Source organism: Malus domestica, chromosome 02 (assembly GCF_042453785.1).
Source record: "Malus domestica chromosome 02, GDT2T_hap1".
In the NCBI taxonomy this organism is placed as follows: Eukaryota; Viridiplantae; Streptophyta; class Magnoliopsida; order Rosales; family Rosaceae; genus Malus; species Malus domestica.
The window spans coordinates 16,156,689-16,183,957 of record NC_091662.1 but is presented as its reverse complement, the minus strand read 5'-3'; the positions used below and the strand labels follow the sequence as shown (position 1 = coordinate 16,183,957).

At 41.3% G+C, this 27,269-nt stretch overlaps 2 protein-coding genes across 2 annotated transcripts; one reads left to right on the top strand and one right to left on the bottom strand.

Annotated features, from left to right (window-relative positions):
• The first annotated feature begins 215 nt into the window (after nucleotides 1-215).
• On the top strand, nucleotides 216-1,856 carry LOC103403884 (LOB domain-containing protein 37-like). The gene is made up of 2 exons (XM_008342737.4): nucleotides 216-853; nucleotides 941-1,856. Exons 1-2 carry the CDS (start codon nucleotides 670-672, stop codon nucleotides 1,507-1,509), a joined length of 753 nt encoding a protein of 250 aa, XP_008340959.2. The 5' UTR covers nucleotides 216-669; the 3' UTR covers nucleotides 1,510-1,856.
• An 11,752-nt stretch (nucleotides 1,857-13,608) lies between these two features.
• Nucleotides 13,609-16,233, bottom strand: LOC139191291 (uncharacterized). Its single transcript, XM_070811881.1, has 2 exons — nucleotides 15,653-16,233; nucleotides 13,609-15,412 (listed from the first exon to the last, which is right to left on the bottom strand). The coding sequence occupies exons 1-2, from the start codon at nucleotides 16,231-16,233 to the stop codon at nucleotides 13,609-13,611; spliced, it is 2,385 nt and encodes a 794-aa protein (XP_070667982.1).
• Between the last annotated feature and the right edge of the window lie 11,036 nt (nucleotides 16,234-27,269).

Here is a 27,269-nt window from a genome sequence, read left to right as displayed (position 1 = left end):
AAAATACGATTTAAATATGGGAACTTTAATGAAAAGTATTCGGTACTGTTCACTTTAACGAAAAACCATATTTTTACACTAAAAAGTCAATCCTGGTACTATTTATTTTATCATTTATTTTGTCCTTATCATTAAAACTCAAAATTTTCAAGTCATTTTCATTAATTTTCCTTTTAAATATACGGTGTCTGGGTCTCTAACATCACCCATTACCCAATATCCAATCCCATCACAATATAATCCACATTCCACTCTCTTGTGTTCCCACAATCAAAAGCAAAGAATCCAACGGTGGAGGAACATCCTGCGCGGAAACACGGAGCCGCTCTCGCCCAACTCCTTGGAATTTCCTCATCTCTCTCTCTCTCTTCACACCCGTACCCAAACACCCCCACTTCTCAACACACCATCTCTCTCTCTCTTTCTCTCTCTCTCTCTCTCTCTCTCCTCCACTTATATAACACCCTCCCCAGCCCTCCTTGGCCAGCTTAGCTTAATTTCCCCTGCTCTCTCTCTCCCCCGCTCCCTCTCGCTCTCTCTCTCTCTCTCTCAAACCTTCTCTCTGTTTCTCTCTGTACTTTCCTTGGACTGAAAGGTATCTCATGTGATTTTGAGTGATTCACCACCACAAGCAGACATCTCCGAACGACAAGAACAAGGATTCTTATCATGAGTTGCAACGGCTGTCGAGTTCTCCGAAAGGGCTGCAGCGAGTCATGCATGCTCCGCCCCTGCCTCCAGTGGATCGAAACCCCCGAAGCCCAAGGCCACGCCACCGTCTTCGTCGCCAAGTTCTTCGGCCGCGCCGGCCTCATGTCCTTCATCTCCGCCGTCCCCGATTCCCAACGACCCGGTTCGTTATTTTTCCGATTATACCCTTCGTTTTCACCACTCCGTTTCCCCATGTTTTCGTTTCTGATTTTTGTTCGTTTGTTTTCAGTTCTGTTTCAGTCCTTGTTGTTTGAAGCCTGCGGCCGTACGGTCAATCCGGTCAACGGAGCGGTTGGGCTGCTCTGGACCGGCAACTGGCACGTCTGCCAGGCCGCCGTCGAAACCGTCCTCCTCGGCGGCACGCTCCGGCCGATTCCCGAGCTCCTCGGCGGAGCGTCCACTCTCGACGAGGCCGACGAGGCCGACGTCGGCGGCGTCATCAACTGTACGGACATGTGGAGGCTCCGAGATCCGAGTCACAACTCCGGTTCCTCCTCCCGGTTCCCCAGCTCCCGGTCCGCCAGGGCCTCCTCGCCGAAACGCAAGCGGTCCACAGCCGATGACGAGTCGTCCACCAAGTTACTCCAGCTCCAGCACCACGCGGATCTGGATCTCCGGCTGACCCCAACCATGTCTTTCAAACCCAAGCCCAAACCCGAGACCCGACGACCCGGAACCCCGTCCATGAACTCGGAGGAGTCCGGCGTCACAACGTGCTTCGAGAGCGGCTTCGCGGATCACCATCGGTCCTCTTACTCCGTGGGACCGGAGAGAAAGCTTCTCAACTTGTTCCCCTGAGGAGCCTTCCCTTCCGCCATTTTTTTGTTGGTGAATATGACGTTCACGCCTGCGGATATATACTCTCTGCTGTAATATCCCTAGTTTTATCTGTTTGGGTTTTTTTTCCCGGAATCTATGTCCGGCGAGTTTTGCTGATCTCCGGCACAGGATTTCTCTCTTCTTTTTTTGTTCTTACTGTTTATAGAGATAAAGAAAGGGAGAGAAAAATGAGAGTTTGTCGGTGGTCCTTAATCTGCTTCTTAATTACGTTTTAGTGTTTTTAGCTAATCTATATCTCAGAGTTCTGTGTCTGTGTGACAGTAATAAATATTCATATAATGAATGCTAATTATATCCTTTTCGGTTTCTACTTTCAGATATCTGAGATGAGAGAGTTTATTATTTGACTTTGTGGCAGGCACTGGCAGGCTACGAATGAACGAATGCAGGGAATTATACCTTTTTTTTGAGTAGGATCATCTCCCTTCTTATTTCCATCTCATTCACTCCTCTCCTTTTATGCATTATTTTTATTTTATTGTCTCTATAAAAAAAAATCGATATAAAATGTTGTCGTGATTTAACCGTGACCGTTTAAATAGAAGGGAAGGAAAAATGATTAAATCCTCCTCCCATTTTTGTAGGTCTTTCTTTTGATTTGGTCCTCTCTTTATTACATTTTGGTGAATAATTTAGGTGAAACCTAAATCCTAAGAGAAATTTAAAAGCCATCTTATTATTTTAAGCTATATTACGAAATGAGAGGTTTTGAATCACACAGCGGGTGGAAAAGAAATTTGTATTCACCAGGGGAATCCACTTCTTACATGTATCCCAAAACAATCCACTTCTTGCGTAGGTAATGAGGCTAGAATTTTAACACTCGCTTTTTAGCTTATGCATGTTTATGTAATGTGAGCGTAAAATACTTGCTTTGAATTGGGAAAGTCATTAATCGAGAAATGAAAAATGAATGGGTTTAACTAGTGCATTTAGGTATTGAATTACGTACTGTGTGGTAGAATCCACATTTTTTTTTTCAATTCCATGTGTCTAAATAAACAATAATGTAACGAAAATGTTGTAGATGATTGACGTTTTGGGTTTAATTGTTTGAAACACGCAGAAACTCTTAACTTGGAATTAGAAATTAGAATGATCAATTAAGTTGTACCCAATAGTCTATACTGAAAAACTTGGTTAAGGAATTGCAGTTGATTGATCAAGTGCAAGTATGTATTACATGAATGCTTGCGTAGTTGGAGAGAAACTCCTAAAATATTCTCAGGTCCTTTTCGATCATTCAACTCTCAAACCCTAGGTCAATTAATTTTCTTCTTCTACGTACACCGGTCATCATTCATCGAAGGGAAAAAAAAATGAACAATCAAGCATATAACTCATCATTCATCTCAATACATGGAATGAGACCTTTCATTCCGACGCAACATCGATCACCGCCACGATTTTTAGAATTGCAAGTCAACGTACTTATGATAGAATATAGACATTACTTACCTGTTAAACAGTCTAACTTATTACGTTGAGTCAAACTACGAAGCTGCTGATTTAATCACTGGTAAAATTCTTATTTTAACCTATGGTCATCATGCTAGATCCGCAGTAAAAAAAAAACATGATATTTGTAGTAAAACCTGAATAGTGAAGGGTAAAAATCATGGAATAAGATTCTCTCATCTCATTTTTCCATACCTTTCCATCATCTTTTCTTGCATTATCTATTTTATCTTTCTCTTTCTATAAAAAATTAATATAAGATATTAATGTGGTTTAATCGTGACCGTTCAAATAAAAAAAAAAAAAAAGAGAAAGAAAAAAAAAAGGAAAGATAATCATTGTCCAAAAATCATAGTTACACAAAAGCAATGATATGAAGCATAAAAATTGAGGGTGGCTACATGGAGTTGTGGGGGGCTTTCGGCAGAGGCGGCTTTTGGAGAACGGATAGGGGCGTATGGAAGTGAGAGAAATATTAATCTAATAGAGAGAGAGGGAAACTCAGAAACGAAACTGTAGAGACGCAGAAGGAATCAAAAGAGGGCGTGTTTGGCGGGACCCACTGCTTACGACGCTTCTAGTTTGTGCGTCTCTTTCACCCAATGGCATGCCAACATAGTACGGACCATTGTCAGCGTCGATTTTGGCTGTCCTATCACTATATTATTAAGAGAGCGAAATGCTAAGAGTATTTCCAACGAATAAATGTTAAATATTAATTTGATACCTGATGTGGTAATATTAGGTTTTCTTTTTTTTCAATTGATATGTTTTTTTTATTACAATAAAATTTGTACAACTTAATATAAAAATAAATTTTCAAGATTTATAATTAGTGCATTAATGAGATTCATACAACAAAATAATTAAAAATTATTTGACATCATATTTTCTCATATGCTAAATTTGACATATGAAAACTTATATATCAATTCACACAGGATTGACATATTAGTTGAAACTTATTTCTACTTTCAAATTTAATTACATGGCATTCCATTTAGGATTTGACATCTCTTTTGGAGATGATCTAATGAGACTCTTTTACAAGTGGAACTATTTATGAGTTTTAATACTCACATTTTAATTTATTTTTTGTATCAACGTTATAAAATATTGTGTAAAAAATATGAGATCACAGAGATCCACGAAAAGTCTAACTTTTGAGAAAGTTCCTTTCGCATTAATATATTAATATAAATACGAAGACATAATGTCTTATCACGAGCGATATTTTATAATAACTTACACTATTGATAAGAGTTGTGTTTAAATATGACACCCAATGAGTTTAACTTTTGAGAAGGTCCTTTTAGCATTTCTGTATTACTATAAATATGAAGCCATAACGTCTTATTACGAGTGATATTTTACAATAACTTACACCATTGAGAAGAGTTGTGTTTCAATATAAAAGCCAATGAATTGAAGATAAATTGCCTTAACTATCACGACAATCCTTTGCTTGTATAAATAATATAGAAATACTTGCAACATTTGCACTAGCTTTTGGATTTGAACCTTTTCACTACCTCAAATGACACGTGTCATTTGTTACGCAACAAACAAGACCTTTAATGTCTTTGAAATTATATTTACTATTTTTCATCGTTAATTCCTAGCAAAAATCTTTCTTTTTTTTGTCTAATAAACGTGTCAATTGAAAAAGTGAAAATGTCCAAATACAAAGGTTGCTAGCACTTTCCCAAATAAAATTCCTTATTTTGATTTTGTTTTGTATGTTTAATAATATTAGTGTATAAGTTAATATTAATACTCTAAAAAATTTATCGTACACTCTAAATTTGAAAGCTTGTATAAAGAGTGACAATAGCATAGCCGTATTCTATTTTAAAGCAAGCATAATTTGAGATACCCCAATTTAATATACTAATTAGGTAGTAAACTCATCAACAAAGTCAAGTGATTAGTTAAAACTTAAAACCACCAAAACTTAAAGTAAAGAGTAGATATTTGTCACATCCCCGCCCAGGCCCCCATCATATCCCAAGCTCGACTCTGTCGTAGTATGATATTGTCCGCTTTGAGCCCCGACCACACCCTCACGGTTTTGTTTCTGGGAACTCACATGAGAACTTCCCAGTGAGTCACCCATCATGGGATTACTCTCGCGCTAACTCGCTTAACTTCGGAGTTCCGATGGAACCCGAAGCTAGTGAGCTTCCAAAAGACCTCGTGCTATAGGGAGGTAGGCATGTACATACTCACTGGCTTCGGTTTCCATCGGAACTCCGAAGTTAAGCGAGTTCGCGCGAGAGCAGTCACATGATGAGTGACCCACTAGGAAGTTCTCATGTGAGTTCCCAAAAACAAAACCGTGAGGGCGTGGTCAGGGCCCAAAGTGGACAATATCGTGCTACGACGGAGTTGAGCCCAAGATGTGGTGGGGGCCCAAGTGGGGATGTGACAATTTGGTATCAGAGCCATTCTACAGTGTGGTGCTAGTGTGCTGATGAGGACGTCAGGCCCCTAAGGGGGGTGGATTGTTACATCCCACATCTCCTAGGGGAGTGGATCCTCTAAGTCTTATATATATATATTTCCATCTCTACCTAGCACGAGGCATTTTGGGAGCTCATTGGCTTCGAGTTCCATCGGAACTCCGAAGTTAAGCGAGTTCGCGCGAGAGCATTTCTAGGATGGGTGACTACTGGGAAGTTCTCGTGTGAGTTCCCAGAAACAAAACCGTGAGGGCGTAGTCGAGGCCCAAAGCGGACAATATCGTGCTACGGTGGAGTCGAGCCCAGGATGTGGTGGGAGCCTGGGTCGGGATGTGACAATATTACTAAATAAAATCAAATTTGGATGAGTAATACTACTCTTATCACGTATTTATACCATCTCTCTAATAAAGGTAAGGCCTGCTAACTTATGTGGAACCAAGGTATAAAATATCGATATTATCGGCGAAATATCGCCGATAATATCGTTTTTTTGCAACAGCGATATTTTCACATGCTTCCAATTGATTATCGTGATGATATCGCGATATTATCACATCGATAATATCGCTCTCTCTCTCGTCGTCGAAACGGCAGTCGAGCTCCGTCGTCGTAGCTGCCAAGATCTGCGCCTCTCTGCCAAGATCTGCGCCTTTCACAGGTGGTGATGGTGCTCGCCGGAGTGTGCGCCACTGTGGTGGAGGTCATGGTGGGATGGGTGTGGTGTGTCTCCCCTCCGCTTGCTCACTCTCTGTCTGTTCTTTCTGCGGTGGTGAACGAAGGACTTATACTGCTGTGCAGTGCAGCAGATCGAACTAATTTGAGCTTCACACTAACACTGAGAGAGAGATCCGAGACTTACCTAATCGAGATATCAAAGAAGACTTTCCGGAGAGTTTATGGGCTCTGCCATTCTTGCAGAGGCGGGAGAGAGAAAACTGATGATGTGTGATGATGGTGGTGTCCTTAAGCTGCTCGAGTCGAGTAGATGGTGCTGCTGCGTGTGTGTGTGGTCACGGCAAGAGAGGGAGAGAGGTAAGAGGGTTTCGAGAGAGAGAGACAATGCAGAGAAGAGAGAGAGAGTGTGGAAGTAAGTGAGAGAAGGAAATAGGGTCTCGGGGTAGGGGAGAGAGAGAGAAATGTGAGGAGTGTTGGGGGCTGCCACGTGGCAGCCTAAGAGGGTTTCGAAATCCAGATATAGAGTTCAGATTTAATTAGGATAAATGACTAATTTGATAGTTCTAAATACACTCAAAATGTTTGCCAGCTCTTTATATAATCAACTTAAATCAGTTAAATCCATCATGCAATACATTTCCTTCCAATTTTGTGTGATAAACTAATAGATAATTGACTAAATAAACATCATGCAAAGTTTCAATAAAATATTCCAAGTTTTTCTTACAATTTTCATGGTTTTTATTCAATTTTTATCGATATCGATAATATCCCGATATTTCTATCGATATTTCCGTGTTTTTGGACTACCGATATTTCCGATATCATTGATATTTTATACCTTGTGTGGAACCCATCTCTATAAAAAAAATGATAAAAATGATGGTATAAATAAATAACAGCAGTAGCATTTTTGTATTTAAATATTTTAGTTCCACCTTTTCCTTTATAGAATTCCATCCACTTGAGCATCAATCAGCATTACCTCCTCCTCCTATCTTGGGAGTGGGTGGGATCCACTTGAGCACCACCACCACAAATTTTATTTTTATTTTCCACATATTTCCTAAATGTTTAACTATGGTTTCTTTGGAGGGAATATTTGACGTCAGCCACCAACTTACAATTCTTTTTCTCACATTTCTTTCAAGTTAAACCTAATTATCCATTTAAACAAATAGTAGAAATGAAAAAAAGAGATGAGAAAAAGAGAGAGAAAAGGAGAGAGTGGTGGAGTCACTAGGGGAACTTGCAAAGCTGCGTCTCGCCGCATTTGGAGTGGAGCCCACGGAACCTTCCTCGCCCCAAACAATATGGGTTCCACAGTTCGACTAGTGCCTCAGTCTCCCATGGCTCTGTCCAAGTTCCAACCCACTTGGTGGTCTTGGTGTTGTTGGGTCTTCGTCTCTTTGATGCCCTCACCCAAGCAAGCACCAATTCTCTAAGCTACCTACTTGCATACAATACTCATCAAATTATCAAAGAAGCAAATTAAAGCATGATCTATGCTTTCTGTATCTGTATGTATGTATGTATGTATGTATGTATGTATGTGTGTGTGTGTGTGTATTTTACAGTGCTTAATATATGCATATGGTGTGATCTGAATTGAAAGATTAAAACGCTAACAAAATTTTAAGAGATCATGTTGTTCCTTCTTAGTGTTCTTTAATGAAAATTTTATTTCCAATATTGAACTTTTTAAAGAAGAGAATGGATGACTAGCTAACACAACACACACCAACTAGTGCTAATCAGTTTGGCTTCCCTTAACATAATAAAGTATATTAACGCTAGGGTTTATATTTTTAGTGGTTGAGCACTTTCCACTTGGAGTTTTACTGTAAAATTAATTGGTAATCTAACTAGTAATCCACTTACTTATAATCACATGTAAGGATACTCTCAACACGCCTCTTATCGTGTGACGAATTTTCAAGCCTCGTATGTGAACAACACATGCAAATCGGGTGATGTAGAGCACTCGTGGCTATTGGGTTCCACAAATAGAACAACATACTCTAATAACATGAAAAAATTAGAGTTCCACCATAAAACCAATTGTTAATACGAGGAATCGCCTAATTACTCAGAGTAAGTTCACCCCTCCCAATCCCAACAATCAATTGGATGATTGAATCTTCCCACAACCAACAAAATCCTCTATACCCAAGCCCAATCAGTTGAGGCAATAGTGGAAGGAAGCAGAGCCTGACAGCTCAATCGAGCATGAATAGCCCAACCTAGCTGATTTGATGTTATAATGATGTCAACTACTTTGTTATTTTGCGTCAGGCGCATGGATCACACACGTGAATTGTTGGGCGAGTGAGTTGACAAGCCCGTTGTGCTATGCTAAGGTCTGCATTGCAGCCATCTATGCACGTGAACCGTTGGATTATCCAAATTTGACGGTCCATGTTAATTTGTCATTTAAAAAAATAAAAAATAAAAAATAAAAATCTGAAAAAAGCCTGTGTCATAATGTGGCACAATTTGGGTATTTGGATTGCAAAAAAAAAAAAAAAAAAAAAAAAAAAATTAAGAGAATATGAACAGTGGTGTGACGGATTAGGATTGTGATTTCAGATAATGCCATATGACATGACAGAATTGATTAAAAGTCTTATTCAAAAGTAAACATAATATTAATTGTTTTAAAATAATTTTTTAATTCCAATAGTGCGGAGAATTCATTTATGGGGTAACAATAGACTCAAGTAGTTACTATTTATTAAGACAATAATTGCCATCCAATTGAGGGGGCAACTATTGTCTTAGTATGACTTTGCTCTTAAAAGCATATACAAGGTTCCTTCTTTTCTCGACAAAGAATTCATACTCAACAACTCAGACATCATAAAAACATCCAACTCTTGCCCTCTCTCCTTTCTCAAATAACAAACTCAAAGATGGTGTTGTAGGTTCTTAACGTATGGGATACCTAGCTTGAGTTCCACACTGGGTCATGGGAACCTCTCTAGCTGATCTTTCTCTTGGGGGAAGTGGTTGGATGGTTACACAGTATCATTTATACAGGCAACTTGACCTATTGTTTCATGTCAATTACGTGTTTTGTCTTGTAGTAGTGGTACTTGGGGTTGACACACGAACCTGTTGTGGCTGAGTGTGTGGTTGTGATACTTTGAGTTCCACATTGGTTGCGCACCGATAAAGATCATAGAAGGTTCGAGGAAGTACCCGTTATCAACTTTTGGATTATGGACAGCCTGTTGGGTGAGAAGTTTATTTTTACCTATCATATCAGAGGTGATCTAGCCTAGCTCCTGGTAATTGGTCAATGTGGAATTGGGATGACTAGCTGCCAATATCATTGGCTAAGTGGTGTGAAGTACAACCCTTTATTCACAAGGATGCAATCATGCAAATTAAGGGAGGGAGGAAGTTTTGATATCCTCACTTCTTCCTGAAATTCGATGACCATCTGTCTATTATCTAACTATTTTACATTATACTCGTCAGTTTACAGGTAATTGTAAGGTATTATTAACAACTCAAAATAACATTGTTACTATTGTAACAAAGTTCATTTTTATGTTTCAGACGTCATATCTGCACTGAAAAATAATAAACTATGCGTCGACGTGATGACATTACATAAGGATTCTTCCCAGCAATTGCTCGCTTGGGTATTTAGTCAAAAAAAAAAAAAAAAACGAAAAAATATGTTGGATAATAAGCTAAAAAGAATGGGAGGAAACGTGGACCTGAAAAAATAAAAAGTGGGCAGCAGAATAATTGCGGACCAGCAACAGGAGGAAGAAAGCGTGACGCGGATTTCACCACCGCTCTCTTTCGTTGAATTTAGACACCCACCGGAAATTCCAAGCTTCTTGGTGCTTGTATCCCCATTATTTTATCACACAAACCCTAAACGTTACTCTCCAAACTCATATTATCATCGATAACTTATTCAATAAACTTTTTTTTTTTTTTTAAAAATATGAAGAAAAAAGACAACGCCACATAATATTATAGAGATACTGTTCGCGTCAGGAATTTCCGTCGGGGATGTTTCCTGGCCGACGAGCACACAGCTCCCCGGGAGGTTGGCGCTGGTTGAGGGCTGCTGTCGGGCTTCTGCTTCACTGTCGGGCTTTGTCGGGCAAGTCTCGTCGGGCAAGTCTTGTCGGGCAAGACTCTTCGGGCAAGGCTGAAAGAGAAGGACAGAGTTAACTTTGAGAGGTGCCTTTGTGGGGCCTTAGGTGTAGGCCTTGATGCTCACAATCAAGGTTAACTTTTAGGTACTCAGGCGTGCCACTGCCATCTTCAGCATGGCAGATGTAAAATGGATGTCGAGTTTTAGTTGTATATATGTATATATCCGAGAAACCGTGTTAGTTATAACAGGTGCCTTTGTGGGGCCTTAGGTGTAGGCCTTGAGGCTTCCCATAAATAACTAAACCAGTGCTCGAACACATCATATTTGTTCTCGTGATTGCAGGAGTTTTCTAACTATTATACTTCTGATTACTCGAGTCCAAGAGGTAGAATGAACCCAAATAGGTGCCTTTATGGGGCTTTAGGTGTAGGCCTTGAGGCTTCCCATCAGAGTTCGTTCCTATACTCAAACTTTCTAGATCGCAGAACGGAATGAATCCAAATGGATGCCTTTGTGGGGCCTTAGGTGTAGGCCTTGAGGCTTTCCATCATAATCCATTCCATGCTTAAGCGTTCTATGATAATCATAATATAATAGAAATAAAACTAGAGGGTAGGTCGATTACTTGCTCCCCAAGTAACTTCGGACTTCTCGTTTATCAAGGGCTGTCGTGGATGGGTTAAGTCCACATAAGGTTCTTTTTTATGCCTTGAGGCCAAGGACTTTTAACTGATCAGATTTACATGCCCGAGGGCTTAGGACTTGGATCTGGTTTGAACACTGAAGATATATTCAAATCGGATTCAAGTACTGAGAAAGCCTTTTAATAGTCATATTGCTAGAAATAACTTGCATACAACTGGAAGTATACAACATATTGTTAGGCTTAATGAATGAAAAGACAAGAACAAAGCAAAGAAGGTCGGGCAAGGTTAAACCTTATCGGGTAATGCTGCTCGTCTTGTAGGTTCCTATCTTTGTAGTTTTGTCAAGGGTCTGAAAGCTTAGAGAGATAGAGAGAGAGATTACAAAAGATGAATTGATACTACAGCAAGGTTGAACAGAGTAGCAAAGCTATTACAAAGGTTTGAAGGGAGGGTTATCCCGCGAGGGATGAAGGCTTGTCCCGAGAGGGATGAAGGCTGACTACAGCTTCGTTTTGAAGGCAAATCTGGCTTTGAGCAGAGTTTGTGCTTGCATTTGTTTGTTTGATTGAGTGTCCTTATTCCTGGTTTCTCTTTCTTCTTATATAGACAACTCGGCTTGGCCTTCTGTAACAGCAGCCTTACCCGAATGCGGTTTGAGGGTGATGACCCATCAGCTATTTTACATGTAATGCCACCATAAAGTACTTTATGGGCTGTGTAGCTGGTCAGTCTATACCACTTGGCCCTTGGGTAGGTAAGCAAGTGGTCTTCATGAGCTGCACTAAGTCAGAAAAGGCCCTTTCTGCTTTCTGGGCTTTGACTGGGCTTCGGTTGACTTTCCTTCCGGGCCCCCTTTTGGGCTAACTCCTTTCTTGAGCCCAAAGTCAAGTTTTAATCCAAACAGTGCCCCCTTCAATTAATGTTAAGATTGGAATCCCAAGCGCCAACATTGATTGAATATCAGCATGCGTGTATCTCAATCTTTTGGAACTTTGAATTTTTTAGACAGGATGAAGGCAACCCTGTGCCCCTTGCTCTCCTCACGACCTTTGAACTATCTTCTGGGGGCTCTATAAATTCTGGCTCGGAATTTCTTCTGTCAAGCCATCAAATCCTCTTCACTCTTTTCTTCCATTTTTCTCGAGCGTTCAAAAACTGAGAGATGAGTTCCTCAGGTTTTGAGTGGGGTTTCCTAAAACTCCCTTTTTGTGAGAAAGAGGGCTTTCATCAAAGGACTGCTATCTCCAACACCCTTGGTCGAACACCCCGCTATCTCCAACACTCTTGGTCAGACGGTTTCCTCTCTAAGGCTTGTCTTCCTGCTTGTTGCGGTGATAAGTCGGGCTTCACCATCACATATGGTGACGGTCCTGTCGGAGGATCCTCTACCAGGCTCATGTTGGCCGCACAACCCGATCACCTGATTGGACCCTTTTCATGAAGGCATCGGAAACCAGCTGAAAACATCACTATATCCAGAGAGAGTCAAATGTAATATGTAGGAATTGAATCTTTTGTTAATTTCACCAATTTGTCGACATGAAATAAATATTATTTCAGCTTTTGTCTTTCTGTCCTCTTTGAATGGTTGATGAACAAACACTGCATATGAAACTCCCGAAGCCTGCTTTACTTTGCCCCATCCTCAATGTAACAATCTCTAACATCCCATAATGTAGGATAGTATTTTTTTAAGAATTTAACATTAATGGGATGTTTCTGCCCATTTCCTTCGAGGTCCGCCAAGTAGTATCCTCCTTTATCCAATACCTGACGAATAATGAAAGGACCTTCCCATGTCGGGCTCCACTTTCCAAAGCCCTGAAGCTGAGCTCCTAGTGGGATGACTGTCTTCCATACTAAGTCTCCCTCCTTGAAAGACTTCATCTTCACCTTTTTGTTATAAGCTCGGGCAACGGCTCGCTTTCCTTCTTGAATCTGGTTCAAAGCCTCAATTTGGGTTGCATCTAAGTCTTCAATTCCTTGACACATGGCTTCGATGTATTCTTCACTATGTAACCCAAATTGGTTTTGAATTCTAACAGAACTAACATTGATCTCCATGGGGAGCACTGCATCTTGCCCGAAAGTTAAAGCATAAGGAGTTGTCCCAGTTCCTGCCCCTCTTGGAAGTTCTGTACGCCCACAACGTATTCCCCAGCCTCTCATGCCACTTTTCTAGATTATCAATCACCATCCTCTTGATAATGTTGACCAGGATCTTGTTGCTGGCTTCTGCCTGGCCATTTGATTGAGGATAGTACGGACTGGACTGGATCATCTTTATTTTGTACTTGCTTGCAAATTCCTCAACTTCTTTTGAAATAAAAGATGGCCCACGATCCGTTACTATGGTTTCGGGCACCCCATATCTGTGCAGAATCTTGGTCTCGATAAAATTCTTGACTGTGGCTGAGTTTATGGATTTTACTGCTGATGCTTCCACCCACTTGGTGAAGTAATCCGTTGCTACAATTATGAAGGTATGCCCTTTACTAGAAGCTGGATAGATTTGCCCGATGAAGTCCATCGCCCATCCTCTGAAAGGCCAAGGCCTGACTACTGGATTTAAAGGTACTGAAGGCACATGTTGGAGAGGTTCGTGCCTCTGACATTCTTCACAACCTCGGGCATAAGACTTGCAATCTTTCTCCATGTCGGGCCAGAAATAACCGTACCTTCTAAGCAACTATCTCATCTTTGTCCCAGCCTGATGTGCTCCACATATTCCTTCATGTACTTCGGCCATTACTCTCATGGATTCTTCTTGGCCTAAGCATTTCAATAGTAACCCATATGGAGTTTTTCTTAGCAGGTTCTTCGCCCATAAGACATACTTGGTGGCTTGCTGTCTATTCTTCTTGCTTGTAGGCGAAGAGGGATTCTTCAAATGATGAACGATAGGTGACCTCCAATCTTCTATCTCGGTTTCTAGAACCATTATATCCAGACTGAATCCCATTTCTAAGATAGAAGGAAGGTTTCTTCTTTGGATCTCGACATCTACCCCATATTTCCTCTCCTGTATTGGCACTCCTGAGGCTAGTTGTGCCATCTCGTTGGCCGCTAAGTTGGATCCCCTGGGAACATGATTGACTGATATCTCAGAATCCCAGAAACTCAATAATTGCGTAGCTGCCAAGTAATACCCCGCCATAGTGATATGTCTGCACTTGAACTCACAATTTAGCTGGTTTATTACTAATTCTGAATCACCAAAGACCTCTACCTCTGCTGCCCCCAAATCCATCAGGATTTCCAGACCAATTATTAGGGCCTCATACTCTGCCCGATTATTAGTATTTCCTTCGTAGTCGAGGAGAAATGAATAATAATGATAAACCCTATGAGGGTTTACAATTACTATCCCAGCTCCTGAAGCCTTCTGAGTGTGAGATCCATCGAAATACAACTTCCAAGGAGTGATCCAGAGACCAGCTACTCTTCTTATCTCTTGCTGGACCCAATCTTCTTTGCCCGAAATATCTTCTCTTGGCGGGATCCAAATGCTAGTAACCTCTAAGCTTCCCGGGATATTGATCACCTCACTTTGAGATTCTTGATGCTCGGTCAGGAAGTCGGCAATTGCTTGACCTTTGACTGCCCTTTTGGGTATGTACTGAAAACTGAATTCTGATAATGCTAGAATCCATTTCCCAATCCTTCCTGCTAGCATTGGCTTTGACAATATGTACTTTATCACATCTGTTTTGGCGATGATGTGTACATGACAGGGCAACATGTAATGCCTTAGCTTGCTGGCAGTAAAATATAGAGCCAAGCATAATCTTTCCACTGGAGAATATCTTGTCTCCACCTCGGTCAGAATTCTACTGAGGTAGTATACGGCCTGTTCTTTCCCGCCTTCATTATTTTGGGCTAGCAAACTCTCGATTGACTTTTCTGAGGCAGAAATATACAACTTCAAGGGCTTTCCCCTTTGAGGTGGCACCAACACTGGTGGAGAAGTCAAATAGGCCTTGATGCTGTCAAAGGCCTGTTGGTGCGGTGGTCCCCATTCGAAGTTCTCTTTATCTTTTAATCTTAGTAAAGGAGTTAGCGGCTGGATCTTGCCCGCTAAATTGGCAATGAATCTCCTCAAGAAGTTAATTTTGCCTAGTAGCCTTTGGAGTTGTACCTTATTGGTGGGTGAAGGTGACTCCATTATTGCCCGAGATTTGTTCTTGTCCACTTCTACACCTCTTTGATGTACCAGGAATCCCAAGAAGTTGCCCGCTCTTACTCCAAATGCGCACTTCTTTGGATTCATCTTCAATTTGTGGATCCTCATTCTTGTCAATGTTTGTCTGAGATCTTCCAAATGCTGTTCTTCTGTCTTGGACTTCACCACTATGTCATCGATGTATACCTCCATGCTCTGGCCAATTAGATCATGAAAGATGGCATTCATTGCCCTCTGGTAAGTTGCACCAGCGTTCTTGAGCCCGAATGGCATGACCAGATATTCATATGCCCCCACATGACCGGGACACCTAAAAGCTGTTTTGTGTATATCTTCTGGAGCCATCTTTATCTGATTATACCCGGCATTCCCATCCATAAAAGATAGGACTTTATGTTTTGCAACTGCATCTATGGATAAATCGGCCATGGGCATGGGATATTCATCTTTTGGTGTAGCGCCATTAATATTTCTGTAATCCACACAACATCGTACTACTTTTGTTACAGCTTTTAAAACGGTTACAATGTTGGCTAACCACTCCACATACTTGGTTGGTCTGATAAAGCCAGCTTTTACTAGCCTTTCAATCTCTTCTTTGACCTTTTCTTCTATCTCATTTGACATCCTTCGTGGTGCTTGCTTGACAGGTTTATATCCCTCCTTGATGGGCATTCTATGTTCCACCAAGGTTGGATCTAACCCTAGCATCTCGGTATAATGCCAAGCAAAACAGTCTTTGAATTCTTGCAAAAGACAAATAATCCTTGCTCGATCATCAACCCTCAATAAACCACTGATCTGTATTGGTCTTGGATCCTTCTCTGTTCCTAAATTAATAACTTCTAGATGATCCTGGACTTCTGGTGGTGGCTTATCTGGTTCTGTACATAAAAATTCGACCAGCTCCGGGCTCTCGGGCAAGTCGTCTGGCCCGTCTAGATCATATATGCACTCGGCCATTTGAATGGCCCTATCCAGTTCATCTCTGCAAGATTCCTTCTTGCTTTCATGCTGGCTGGTTGAAGTTCCCACCTGCCATTCCTGCTCTTCCCTGTCCAAGAGCTCCCTTTCTTGCCTTCTTCCTTTCCCATACACCAATAGTCTTTTAATCAGGGATCTGACTGCCATTACCTGATCTCTCTTCTTTTGTTCAGTCATTGATGGTGTAGGGGATTTGGGAGGATACAAGGTCTATCCCACTCCTCTCTAGTAAGGAGCATTCCTTGTTCCAAAAGCTTTTGGGCCGTCACCTTGGTAGGGCGGCTGTTCTCGTCAGCTCCTGAACACTTCAAGATTCCTACATTGGGGTTGTAGAAACTTGCTTCCGCAACATTGGCTGTGGGGAGAAATGGCCGTGATTCGGCCTCTACCATCTCCCAAAAGCCTGGTCCTTCTGTGCCCGCTTCATGGTAAACAGCCACTTGTTGATGAAGAGTGGAGGGTATGGCCAGGCTTTGATGGATCCAATCTCTTCCGAGTAAGGCCCCATAAGTGGAAGTGCAGTCCACCACAAAGAATGCCAGCATTATCTGTTTAGATCCCAAATCCACTTCTAGAGGCAATATCCCATGAGTCTTGGTGATAGCGCCTGAGAAGCTAGAGACCGTGAGGTCTGTGGGAATAAGATCCTCCGTGCCTCTTCCCATTTTCTTCATTTGCTTGGCTGGTAACACATTAACAACTGCTCCTCCATCAATTAGAATTCTTTTGAAAGGCACATCTTCTAAGTGAGCTGTAACATATATGGGTTTCAGATGATTGACCAACGAGCTGTTCGGGCGGCTAAACACCATTTCGTCTGTGTAAATCCTTAGAGGACCACCTTTGGATGCTTCTGAAGATTCAGCCTTGCCCGAGTTTTCTTCTTCAACTACCTCTACATTGACATGTGCCATCATTGGCTCAGTTGTCAAGTAATCACCCTCCATAGTAGCGGGTTGATCAGGTCTGGCACCAAACGTGGCGGACAACACATATGCCATGTTGATATGGAAATTACTAGGCTCGGGCGGATCTTCTTTATTGCCCCCAATCTGGTCCATAAATTCATCCAACCAGGCCATCGCATCAGCTGGAAGTAATGGTTCTGGTGCCCCCTCCTGTTGCTGTTGATTCATGTCCGCATACAGTGTTTGTTTTGGAACTTCACCAAAAGGATCCACCAATGGCAGAGAAGGTGGTCTCCTTTCAGATGAAATAGTTCCAACTCAAATAGGCTCTGGCTTCCACCCAGGGGTTGGTACCATGATTAGATATTCTTGAGCTCTCCTCAAGATCCTATACTTCCCAGGGTGTTGGCTCTGCGGCACGTGATCCCCCTCGCCTTCTGTCTTGCTGTTGGCCTTTTCCACCTCTTTCTTACTTCTCCAACGGAGCTGACTACTTCCCCCAGATGCTGGTTTCTCCAACTTTTGATTTTTAGAGGCTTTGGATGTTGTGGGGGTCTTCAGGGAATTCATGTAGGCTTTGTGCTGCCTTTGAACCCTCCTGACCATGGAGGCTCCCATTGGTTTGGTAGGCTGTTCGTTCTTCCCGACTACGTACCATTTTCGCCCGAGGTGGGCAGGATGTCCTTTTCTAACAGGATTGGTCATGCCATCAATCCTCTTGATTTCCCTCCCCATCTGGCCACATTGAGGATGATCTGCACCCCTTCGTATTTTGGCCTCCATATCTTCCGTTTCTTCAGAAACTTCATGGTTTCGAAATACTTCTGACAAAGCTTTGGGTTGGGAATCACCTCCTAGTCATTGAAAAACGCTTCGGGAAGTGTCCTTTTTTGTTGCCTGCTTAATCTTTTCGCGGGCTTCTCTTCTGACGTCTTCTTCCTTTCTCCTGATCAGTTCATGATCAATGAGGATTCCAACCGGGGGAATTTTGAGCTCACACTCGCATTGGCACTTACTACACATAACCATCCCCTTGATTATGGCTGGTTTTGGATATTTGGGTGATTTAATCACCCCTCATGTAGGTTTTTCAGCCAATCTCTCCTCTTCTGGTTCCCTTGTAATTCTTTCTTTTCCCTTCTCAGCCCATGTCATATTGATCATATTTACATGGGCTTCTGTGAAGGGAACTGCAGGTTTGGTCATCACCAACTCTTCTGGCTGGCTGGCTCTACGCCTTTTTCCTTCAGGAGGAACCAAGTCTGTATCATTTCTGGAGCTTGTGGAGGCTTTCTCCAATCTTTGCAACATTTGTAGTAACGTGGTTTGCAAATCTTCTGGCATTTTGACATATATCTTCCGATCAAATGTATGATCCCACCGGGCGTGCCAAAACTATGTTCGCGTCAGAAATTTCCGTCGGGGATGTTTCCTGGCCGACGAGCACACAGCTTCCCGGGAGGTTGGCGCCGGTTGAGGGCTGCTGTCGGGCTTCTGCTTCACTGTCGGGCTTTGTCGGGCAAGTCTCGTCGGGCAAGTCTTGTCGGGCAAGACATTTCGGGCAAGGCTCGTCGGGCAAGGCTGAAAGAGAAGGACAAAGTTAACTTTGAGAGGTGCCTTTGTGGGGCCTTAGGTGTAGGCCTTGAGGCTCACAATCAAGGTTAACTTTTAGTTGCTCAGGCGTGCCACTGCCATCTTCAGCATGGCAGATGTAAAATGGATGTCGAGTTTTAGTTGTATATATGTATATATCCGAGAAACCGTGTTAGTTATAACATGTGCCTTTGTGCGGCCTTAGGTGTAGGCCTTGAGGCTTCCCATAAATAACTAAACCAGTGCTCGAACACATCATATTTGTTCTCGTGATTGCAGGAGTTTTCTAACTATTATACTTCTGATTACCCGAGTCTAAGAGGTAGAATGAACCCAAATAGGTGCCTTTGTGGGGCCTTAGGTGTAGGCCTTGAGGCTTCCCATCAGAATTCGTTCTTATACTCAAACTTTCTAGATCGCAGAACGGAATGAATCCAAATGGATGCCTTTGTGGGGCCTTAGGTGTAGGCATTGAGGCTTCCCATCAGAATCTATTCCATGCTCAAGCGTTCTATGATAATCATAATATAATAGAAATAAAACTAGAGGGTAGGTCGATTACTTGCGCCCCAAGTAACTTCGGACTTCTCGTTTATCAAGGACTGTCGTGGATGGGTTAAGTCCACATAAGGTTCTTTTTTATGCCTTGAGGCCAAGGACTTTTAACTGATCAGATTTACATGCCCGAGGGCTTAGGACTTGGATCTGGTTTGAACACTGAAGATATATTCAAATCGGATTCAAGTACTGAGAAAGCCTTTTAATAGTCATATTACTAGAAATAACTTGCATATAACTGGAAGTATACAACATATTGTTAGGCTTAATGAATGAAAAGACAAAAACAAAGCAAAGAAGGTCGGGCAAGGTTAAACCTTATCAGGTAAGGTTGCTCGTCTTGTAGGTTCATATCTTTGTAGTTTTGTCAAGGGTCTGAAAGCTTAGAGAGATAGAGAGAGAGATTACAAAAGATGAATCGATACTACAACAAGGTTGAACAGGGTAGCAGAGCTATTACAAAGGTTTGAAGGGAGGGTTATCCCGCGAGGGATGAAGGTTTGTTCCGAGAGGGATGAAGGCTGACTACAGCTTTGTTTTGAAGGCAAATCTGGCTTTGAGCAGAGTTTGTGCTTGCATTTGTTTGTTTGATTGAGTGTCCTTATTCCTGGTTTCTCTTTCTTCTTATATAGACAACTCGACTTGGCCTTCATGAGCTGCACTAAGTCAGAAAAGGCCATTTCTGCTTTTTGGGCTTTGACTGGGCTTCGGCTGACTTTCCTTCCGGGCCCCCTTTTGGGCTAACTCCTTTCTTGAGGCCAAAGTCAAGTTTTAATCCAAACAGATACAAAACTGCGTTGTCAATGTTGAATCTTTAGGGTCAGTCTGTTGTCCCAAATTGATGAAGTGCATATGTAATATCAATTGTAATACATATATTTTAATCTTCAAAGTGGAGTATATATAGGAGTTACAATTGGTATTACATATGCACTTCATCAATGTGGGACAACAACTACTATTTACACTTTAACTAATATATAATTCGCAACACTCCCCCTCAAGTTGGAGCAAAGATGTCATGCATGCCGAACTTATCAAGGGAGTTGGAAAACACACTATTAGACACAACCTTAGCAAGTACATCAGCGAGTTGATCTTTAGATCCCACAAACGGAAACATAATAATTCCATCATCCAATTTTCCTTGATGAAATGTCGATCAATCTCCACATGTTTTGTTCAATCATGTTGCACTGGATTATGAGCAATCTCAATAGCAGCCTTGTTATCACAATGGAGTTTCATAGCACCCTTGGGTTTAAATCCAATATCTCTTAACAATTTTTTCAACCACAACAACTGACATACACCATGAGACATACCACGAAACTCAACTTCAGCACTTGACCTAGTCACCACTTTTTGTTTCTTGCTTCTCCAAGTAACTAGATTATAACCCACAAACGTAAAGTATCCAGATGTAGATCGCCAATCAGTGATAGAACCTGCCCAGTCTGCATCTGTATACCCTTCGACATTCAAATGACCATTCTTGGAGAAAACCAAGCCTCTGCCAGTAGCCATCTTCAAGTATCTCAAAATACGAATTACTGCATCTATATGAGCTTCACTAGATGAGTGTATAAACTGCCTTACCACACTAACTGCATAAGTAATGTCAGGGAGAGTGTGAGACAAATAAATTAATCTCCCCACAAGCCTCTGATACCATTTCTTATGAGTAGAAACTTCCGGAAATAAGCCCAGACGATGATTCTACTCAATCGGAGTATCAACAGGTTTGCAATCTAACATACTTGTTTCAGCTAACAAATCAAGAACATACTTTTGTTGAGACAGAAAAATACCATGCTTGGATCGTGCAACCTCGATTCCAAGAAAATACTTCAATTCACCCAATTCCTTCATCTTAAATTCAGTAGCTAGGTACTTTTAAAGGTGTTGTATCTCCTTCTAATCATCACTAGTCACTATCATGTCATCAACATAAATAATCAATGCAGTTAGCTTACCTTTTTATCACTTTAGAAACAAAGTATGATCTGAATGACTCTGGACATACCCAAACTTCTTCATTGAACTTGTAAACCTCCCAAACCACGCTACATACAACACCTTTTTCCATGAGATGGTTCGATACCAAGTGGGAGATCCATATAAACTTCATCCTTGAGTCACTATGAAGGAAATCATTCTTAACATCAAATTGCAACAAAAGCTAATCCTGGTTTGCTGCTAAGGATAGAAAAACACGCACAGTATTAAGTTTGGCAACAAGAGCAAAAGTCTCCTGATAGTCCACCCCATAGGTTTGAGTATAACCTTTAGCAACTAATCTGGCTTTATACCGGTCAATAGAACCATCTGCTTTGTGCTTAATAGTGAACACTCATCTACATCCAACTACTTTCTTCCCGTTTGGTAAAGGAACGAAATCCTAAATAGGATTCTTTTTCCAAGGCTTCCATCTCAATTCTCATGGCATTAACCCACTTAGGGTCATACAAAGTATCGTGCAATTTTGTTGGAATTGATACACTAGATAGCTGACATATGTAAGATGCATATGGTTTGGACAAACGATGAGCAAACATATAATTGTTGATATGATATTTGGCTTTGGCATGCATATCTGCCTGTAACACATCATCCATACCATATCTTCGAATTTGCACTTCATTCCCCTTTTCCCCTTGAAGTGGAGAGTAGGAAGAGGGCTTCACAAAATACGAAACTTCCTCGTGGAAGGTGACATCCATGGTAATATAAGTTTTTTTAGTAGGAGGATGATAATACTAGCCTTTCTGATTGTTAGCATACCCAATAAATACACATCGGAGAGTACAGGCATCAAGTTTACTCCGCTGATGAAAGTAGATATGCACATATGCAATACACCTAAACACTTTCGGAGGAAGTTTTGATATAGAAACAAGAGAAACATGTTTTTGTAGCACATTAAACGATGTCTGAAAATCAATAACCTTACTTGGAACACGATTTATCAAATACATATCAGCCAAAACAACATGACCCCACAAATGATTATGAACACATTTATCCAACATCAAGGAGCGAGCAACCTCCATTATATGACGATTCTTCCGTTCAGACACACCATTTTGTTGGGGTGTAAACAGAGTAGTCGTCTGGTGAATAATACCCTGATCACGAAAAAAACATGCCAAAGTGTGATTCACATATTCTTCTTCGTTGCACAAAACTTAATCTTCATCATTGCACAAAATTCTTGAAGAAGCAAAGGAACATCACTCTTATTCTTCATCAAGAACACCTAAGTTAATCGAGTACAATCATTAATAAAAGTTGTTGATGCACAAAATCAGTGGGGACTTTGGTACAACAGAAAGTGTTAAGTTTGTGACCTTCGTTAGATTGCTTCGGTCACTAGTGTGGATAAGTATGTAAATGGATAGGGACAGGGAAGCAAACACAAGATGTACGTGGTTCACCCAGATTGGCTACGTCCACAGAGTAGAGGAGTTTTCATTAATTGTGAAGGATTTACACAAGTACATAGGTTCAAGCTTTCCTTTAGTGAGTACTAGTGAATGATTTAGTACAAATGACATTAGGAAATATTGTGAGTGAATGATCTCTATTTATAGAAGAGAGTTTCTAGTTTCATTCTGACATTGACATGTGTCGTGTTGTGATTGGCTTCTGATGTTGACACGTGTCGTGCTATGATTGGCTTCTGATGTCGACACGTGTCGCGCTGTGATTGGCCTCCTGGTTGGAGGGAAACTCTTCTGGGTCCTTGACTGTATAACGTTGACCGGTGCTTAGTAGTTTCGGGATTGGTCAAGTTATACTGTGCTCCCCTAAGTTCCCGAGTGAGGGAAGCTCTTCGGTTGGGGACTTACAAGATCCAAGCCATTGAGTAATCATGAAACTTCTAAGTACCGAAGTGTGGTATCATTTTCACTTGCCTTATCTATCTCATGCGTAGATGTGGCATCTTCTCTGGAAGTACTTTTCCTCCATCAAGAGGTGGTATATTTAATCGATGAAGATGCACAAGGTAATGTATCAATTTCACTTGAAGCTTACTTGTAGTTTCGGGCTTGGTCAAATGCAATACAAAACCCTATAGTAAGAGTCCCCCAAGTCACCGAGTTAGGAGATTTGTCGAAAGAGGTAACAGACAAGGTAAGCAATCAGACTTCTACGCAAGCAACCTGGATCAGAGGTTCGACTTCGGCTTCCGGTTGATTGTTCTCCTTCTCATTGTGTCGTAAACAGCAACAAGGATAAGGAGAAGCAAATGGAGAAGAGATGATATGAGATACTTTTGCTTTTGAAGAAGTAACTTTCCACATGCTTATTCTTGAACTGGGCTGGAGGGTTTTCTGGTTTCCTTCAGAGTATAAGGCTGACTCAAGAATTTGAGGGTCAAAACAAGTCCATCAAATCAAAAGTGTGTTCGACCTTGATGATATGAGATACTTTTGCTATTGACGAAGTAATAGATGAATCAGCACGTATTCTGTTGCGCTTGTCTCCACATGCTTCCTTGTATCATTCTCACTTGCCCTATTTGTTCCTCAGGTAGATGTGGCATCTTTTCTAGAAGCATAAGATGTTGAAGATGAGTACTCGAGAGTAATGCCAGGTAAGTAATCAGGCAAGGGGTTCAAGGTAGTCAGTTCCTGACTGAAAGCTTGATTCTAAGTGCTGACTGATTGCTCTCTTTCTCCTTGTCTTGTAGGTAAGAACAAGGGCAAAGGAAAACACAGGGAAAAAGCATGATATGGGATACTCTTCCTTTTGACCCTGATGGTATGAGATACTCTTGCTCTGGTGTGATTGGTTTGCATAGGTATTATTGGGGGGGAGAAAGCTAAGTATTTCGAGAGGCTTCGTTGGGAGTGCCCTCTCAGATATGAGGAAGGGTTGAGCATTTTTGCAAGTCTGCCTATTCGTGGAGGATGGAGGTCGACATATATAGGAGTCTCCCTAACAACAAGTAGTAATGTTATTCCTTTACCCTTCTTGGTTGTAACAATGTAATGGGAGCTGTAAGCTTCACGTGTTTTAACTTTGTCAGAGCACTTTGAAAAAGTGGTATGTGGTATCTGGAAAGCTGATGTTGCATGTGAAGATTGCAAACAAGCTTTATCCAAGGAAATCTAGCTGTCAAAGTTTGGAGAGCGATGCCTTTTCGATTTTCGAACAAGCAATCCTTTCGGGGATCTGGCTCTCGAGATTCGGAGAGCGGTGCCTCTTCGATTTTTGAGAAAGCAATCCTATTGGGAGTCTGGCTCTTGAGATTCGGAGAGCGGTGCCTCTTCGATTTTTGAGAAAGTAATCCTGTTGGGAGTCTGACTCTCGAGATTTGGAGGGCGGTGCCTCTTCGATTTTTAAGCAAGTAATAATGCTATTCATTTACCCTTCTTAGTCATAGCAATGTAGTGGGAGCTACAAGCTTCACATGTTTTAACTTTGTCAGAGCGCTTTGAAAAAGTGGTCCGTGGTATCTGGAAAGCTGATGTTGCGTGTGAAGATTACAGACAAGCTTTATCCAAGGAAATTTGGCTCTCGAAGTTCAAAGAGCGGTGCCTCTTCGGTTTTCGAACAAGCAATCCTGTCGGGGATCTGGCTCTCGAGATTCAGAGAATGCTGCCTCTTCGATTTTTGAGAAAGAAATCCTGTTAGGAGTTTGACTCTTGAGATTCGGAGAGTAGTGTCTCTTCAATTTGTAGAAAGTAATCCTGTTAGGAGTTTGGCTCTCGAGATTTGGAGAATGGTTCCTCTTTGATTTTTGAGCAAGTAATCTTGTTGGGAGTGTTTTCTCGAATGTGAGTAAAGGTTAGGCATTTTTGCCAGTCTGCCTTGCCACGGAGCACGGAGGTTGACACACATTGAGACTTTCTAGTTATCAAGCAGTTGTGCTGTTCCTTTACCCTTGTGGGTAATAGTAGGGTAGCTGGACCTTCAAAATTTAAGTGTCTAAACTTTGTCAGAGATCTTTGGCAAAGTTATCTATGGTACCGGATGAGCTGATGTTGTGTGTGGAAAGTGGTGCCTCTTCGAAATTTGGAGACTGGTGCCTCTTCGGAATCCGGAGAGTGATGCCTCTTCGATTTTTGAACCAACGGCCCTGTTGCCCTTTCTTTTATAAGGGCATCAATTGTGTGCAAAGAGTAAATTCAGAGAGTTATTGCTTGTAGGAATTTTCCCCTTACTTCAGAGATTTATTGCAACTTATTTCTCCTTCATCATTTCTAAGAATGTCTGGCTCATCCGACCGTCGTTTTGACTTGAACTTTGGTGAAGAGGCAGCCATGCCTTCTCAAGACAACATATGGCGCCCATCATTCTTATCCCCTACTGGTCCTCATACCGTTGGGGACTCTGTGATGAAGAATGATATGACTGCTGTGGTGGTGGCCAGGAACCTTCTCATTCCCAAAGATAACATATTACTTTCCAAACGGTCTGATGAGTTGGCTGTTAAGGATTCTCTGGCTCTCAGTGTTCAGTGTGCAGGTTTTATGTCTAATATGGCCCAACGCTTATTTGCTCGAACTCGCCAAGTTGAATCATTGGCGGTTGAAGTGATAAGTCTCAAACAGGAGATCAGAGGGCTCAAGCATGAGAATAAACAGTTGCATAGGCTCGCACATGACTATGCTACAAACATGAAGAGGAAGCTCGACCAGCTGCAAGAATCTGATGGTCATATTTTACTTGATTATAAGAGGTTTGTGGGTTTGTTCCAAAGGCATTTATTACCTTCGTCTTCTGGGGCTGTACCACGTAATGAAGCTCCAAATGATCAACCTTCGGTGCCTCCTCCTTCTGGGGTTCTGCCTAGTACTGAGGCTTAGAATAATCACCCTCTGGTGCCTCCTTTTTCTGGGGCTGTGCCGACTGCTGAAACTTCTCCTGAGCAATCTTTGTGAAGGCTCCCTCTTGTTTGTTTATTTTGATTCATGTATATGTACATATTTGTAACTTATCAAAGATATTAATAAACAAGTTTTGCTTCATTTCAACGTATTGTGTTAAATACACCAAGGCTTTCTTCACTAAGTTCTTTGAATTTTTCCTTTTGTTAAAGCTTATATGTTGAAGCTTTGTGAGTGAAGCATGTAGGTTGAGGTAGTGCTCCCTTAATTTCCCGAGTAAGGAAAACTTCTCATTTAGAGACTTGAAAAATCCAAGTCACTGAGTGATCGTGAGACTTCCGAGTATCAAGGTGCAGTAGCATATGGTAGGAGTCCCCCAAGTCTCCGGTCGAGGGAGTTGACGAATGAGGCATTTCCTTTTTAAGTGGTAGCTCAAAACTCCTTCTTCATATATATTTGTTATGAAAGTTGTTAGGCCCAAAGAAGAGGAGGCCTAGGGAATTTTTTTTTTTTTTTTCAAAATTTTTTTTTTCAATTTTTTTTTTCAATTTTTTTTGAATTTTTGAATATTTGAATTTCCGAAATTTTGAATTTTTGAATTTTCGAATTTCCGAAAAAAAAATATATATATATATATATATATATTTTTTTTTTTTAAAGCTTTGTAGGTGAAGCTTTGGTGTTGAAGCTTTGTAGGTGAAGCTTTGTTGAGCACCATGAATTGATTTTGCTTCACACTATCTTGATCAAGATAGTGTAAAGCTTTTGTAGGTGAAGCTTTTGTGTTGAAGCTTTGTGGGTCAAGCTTTTGTGGGTCAAGCTTTTGTGGGTCAAGCTTTTGTGAGTGAAGCTTTTGTGGGTCAAGCTTTTGTCGGTGAAGCTTTTGTGGGTCAAGCTTTTGTGGGTCAAGCTTTTGTGGGTCAAGCTTTTGTGTTGAAGCTTTTGTGGGTGAAGTTTTTGTGTTGAAGCTTTTATAGGTGAAGCTTTGGAGTTGAAGCTTTGTAAGTGAAGCTTTGAAGTTGAAGCTTTTGTTGGGTACCATGAATTGATTTTGCTTCTCACTATCTTGATCAAGATAGTATGAAGTTTTTGAGAATTTGTAGTTGTCCTCCATTGATGAAGCTTTTGTTGGTAAAGCTTTGGAGTTGAAGTTTTGTAGGTGAAACTTTGGAGTTGAAGCTTTGGAGTTGAAGTTTTTGTTGGGTACCATGAATTGATTTTGCTTCACACTATCTTGATCAAGATAGTGTGAAGCTTTTGAGAATTTGTAGTTGTCCTCCATTGA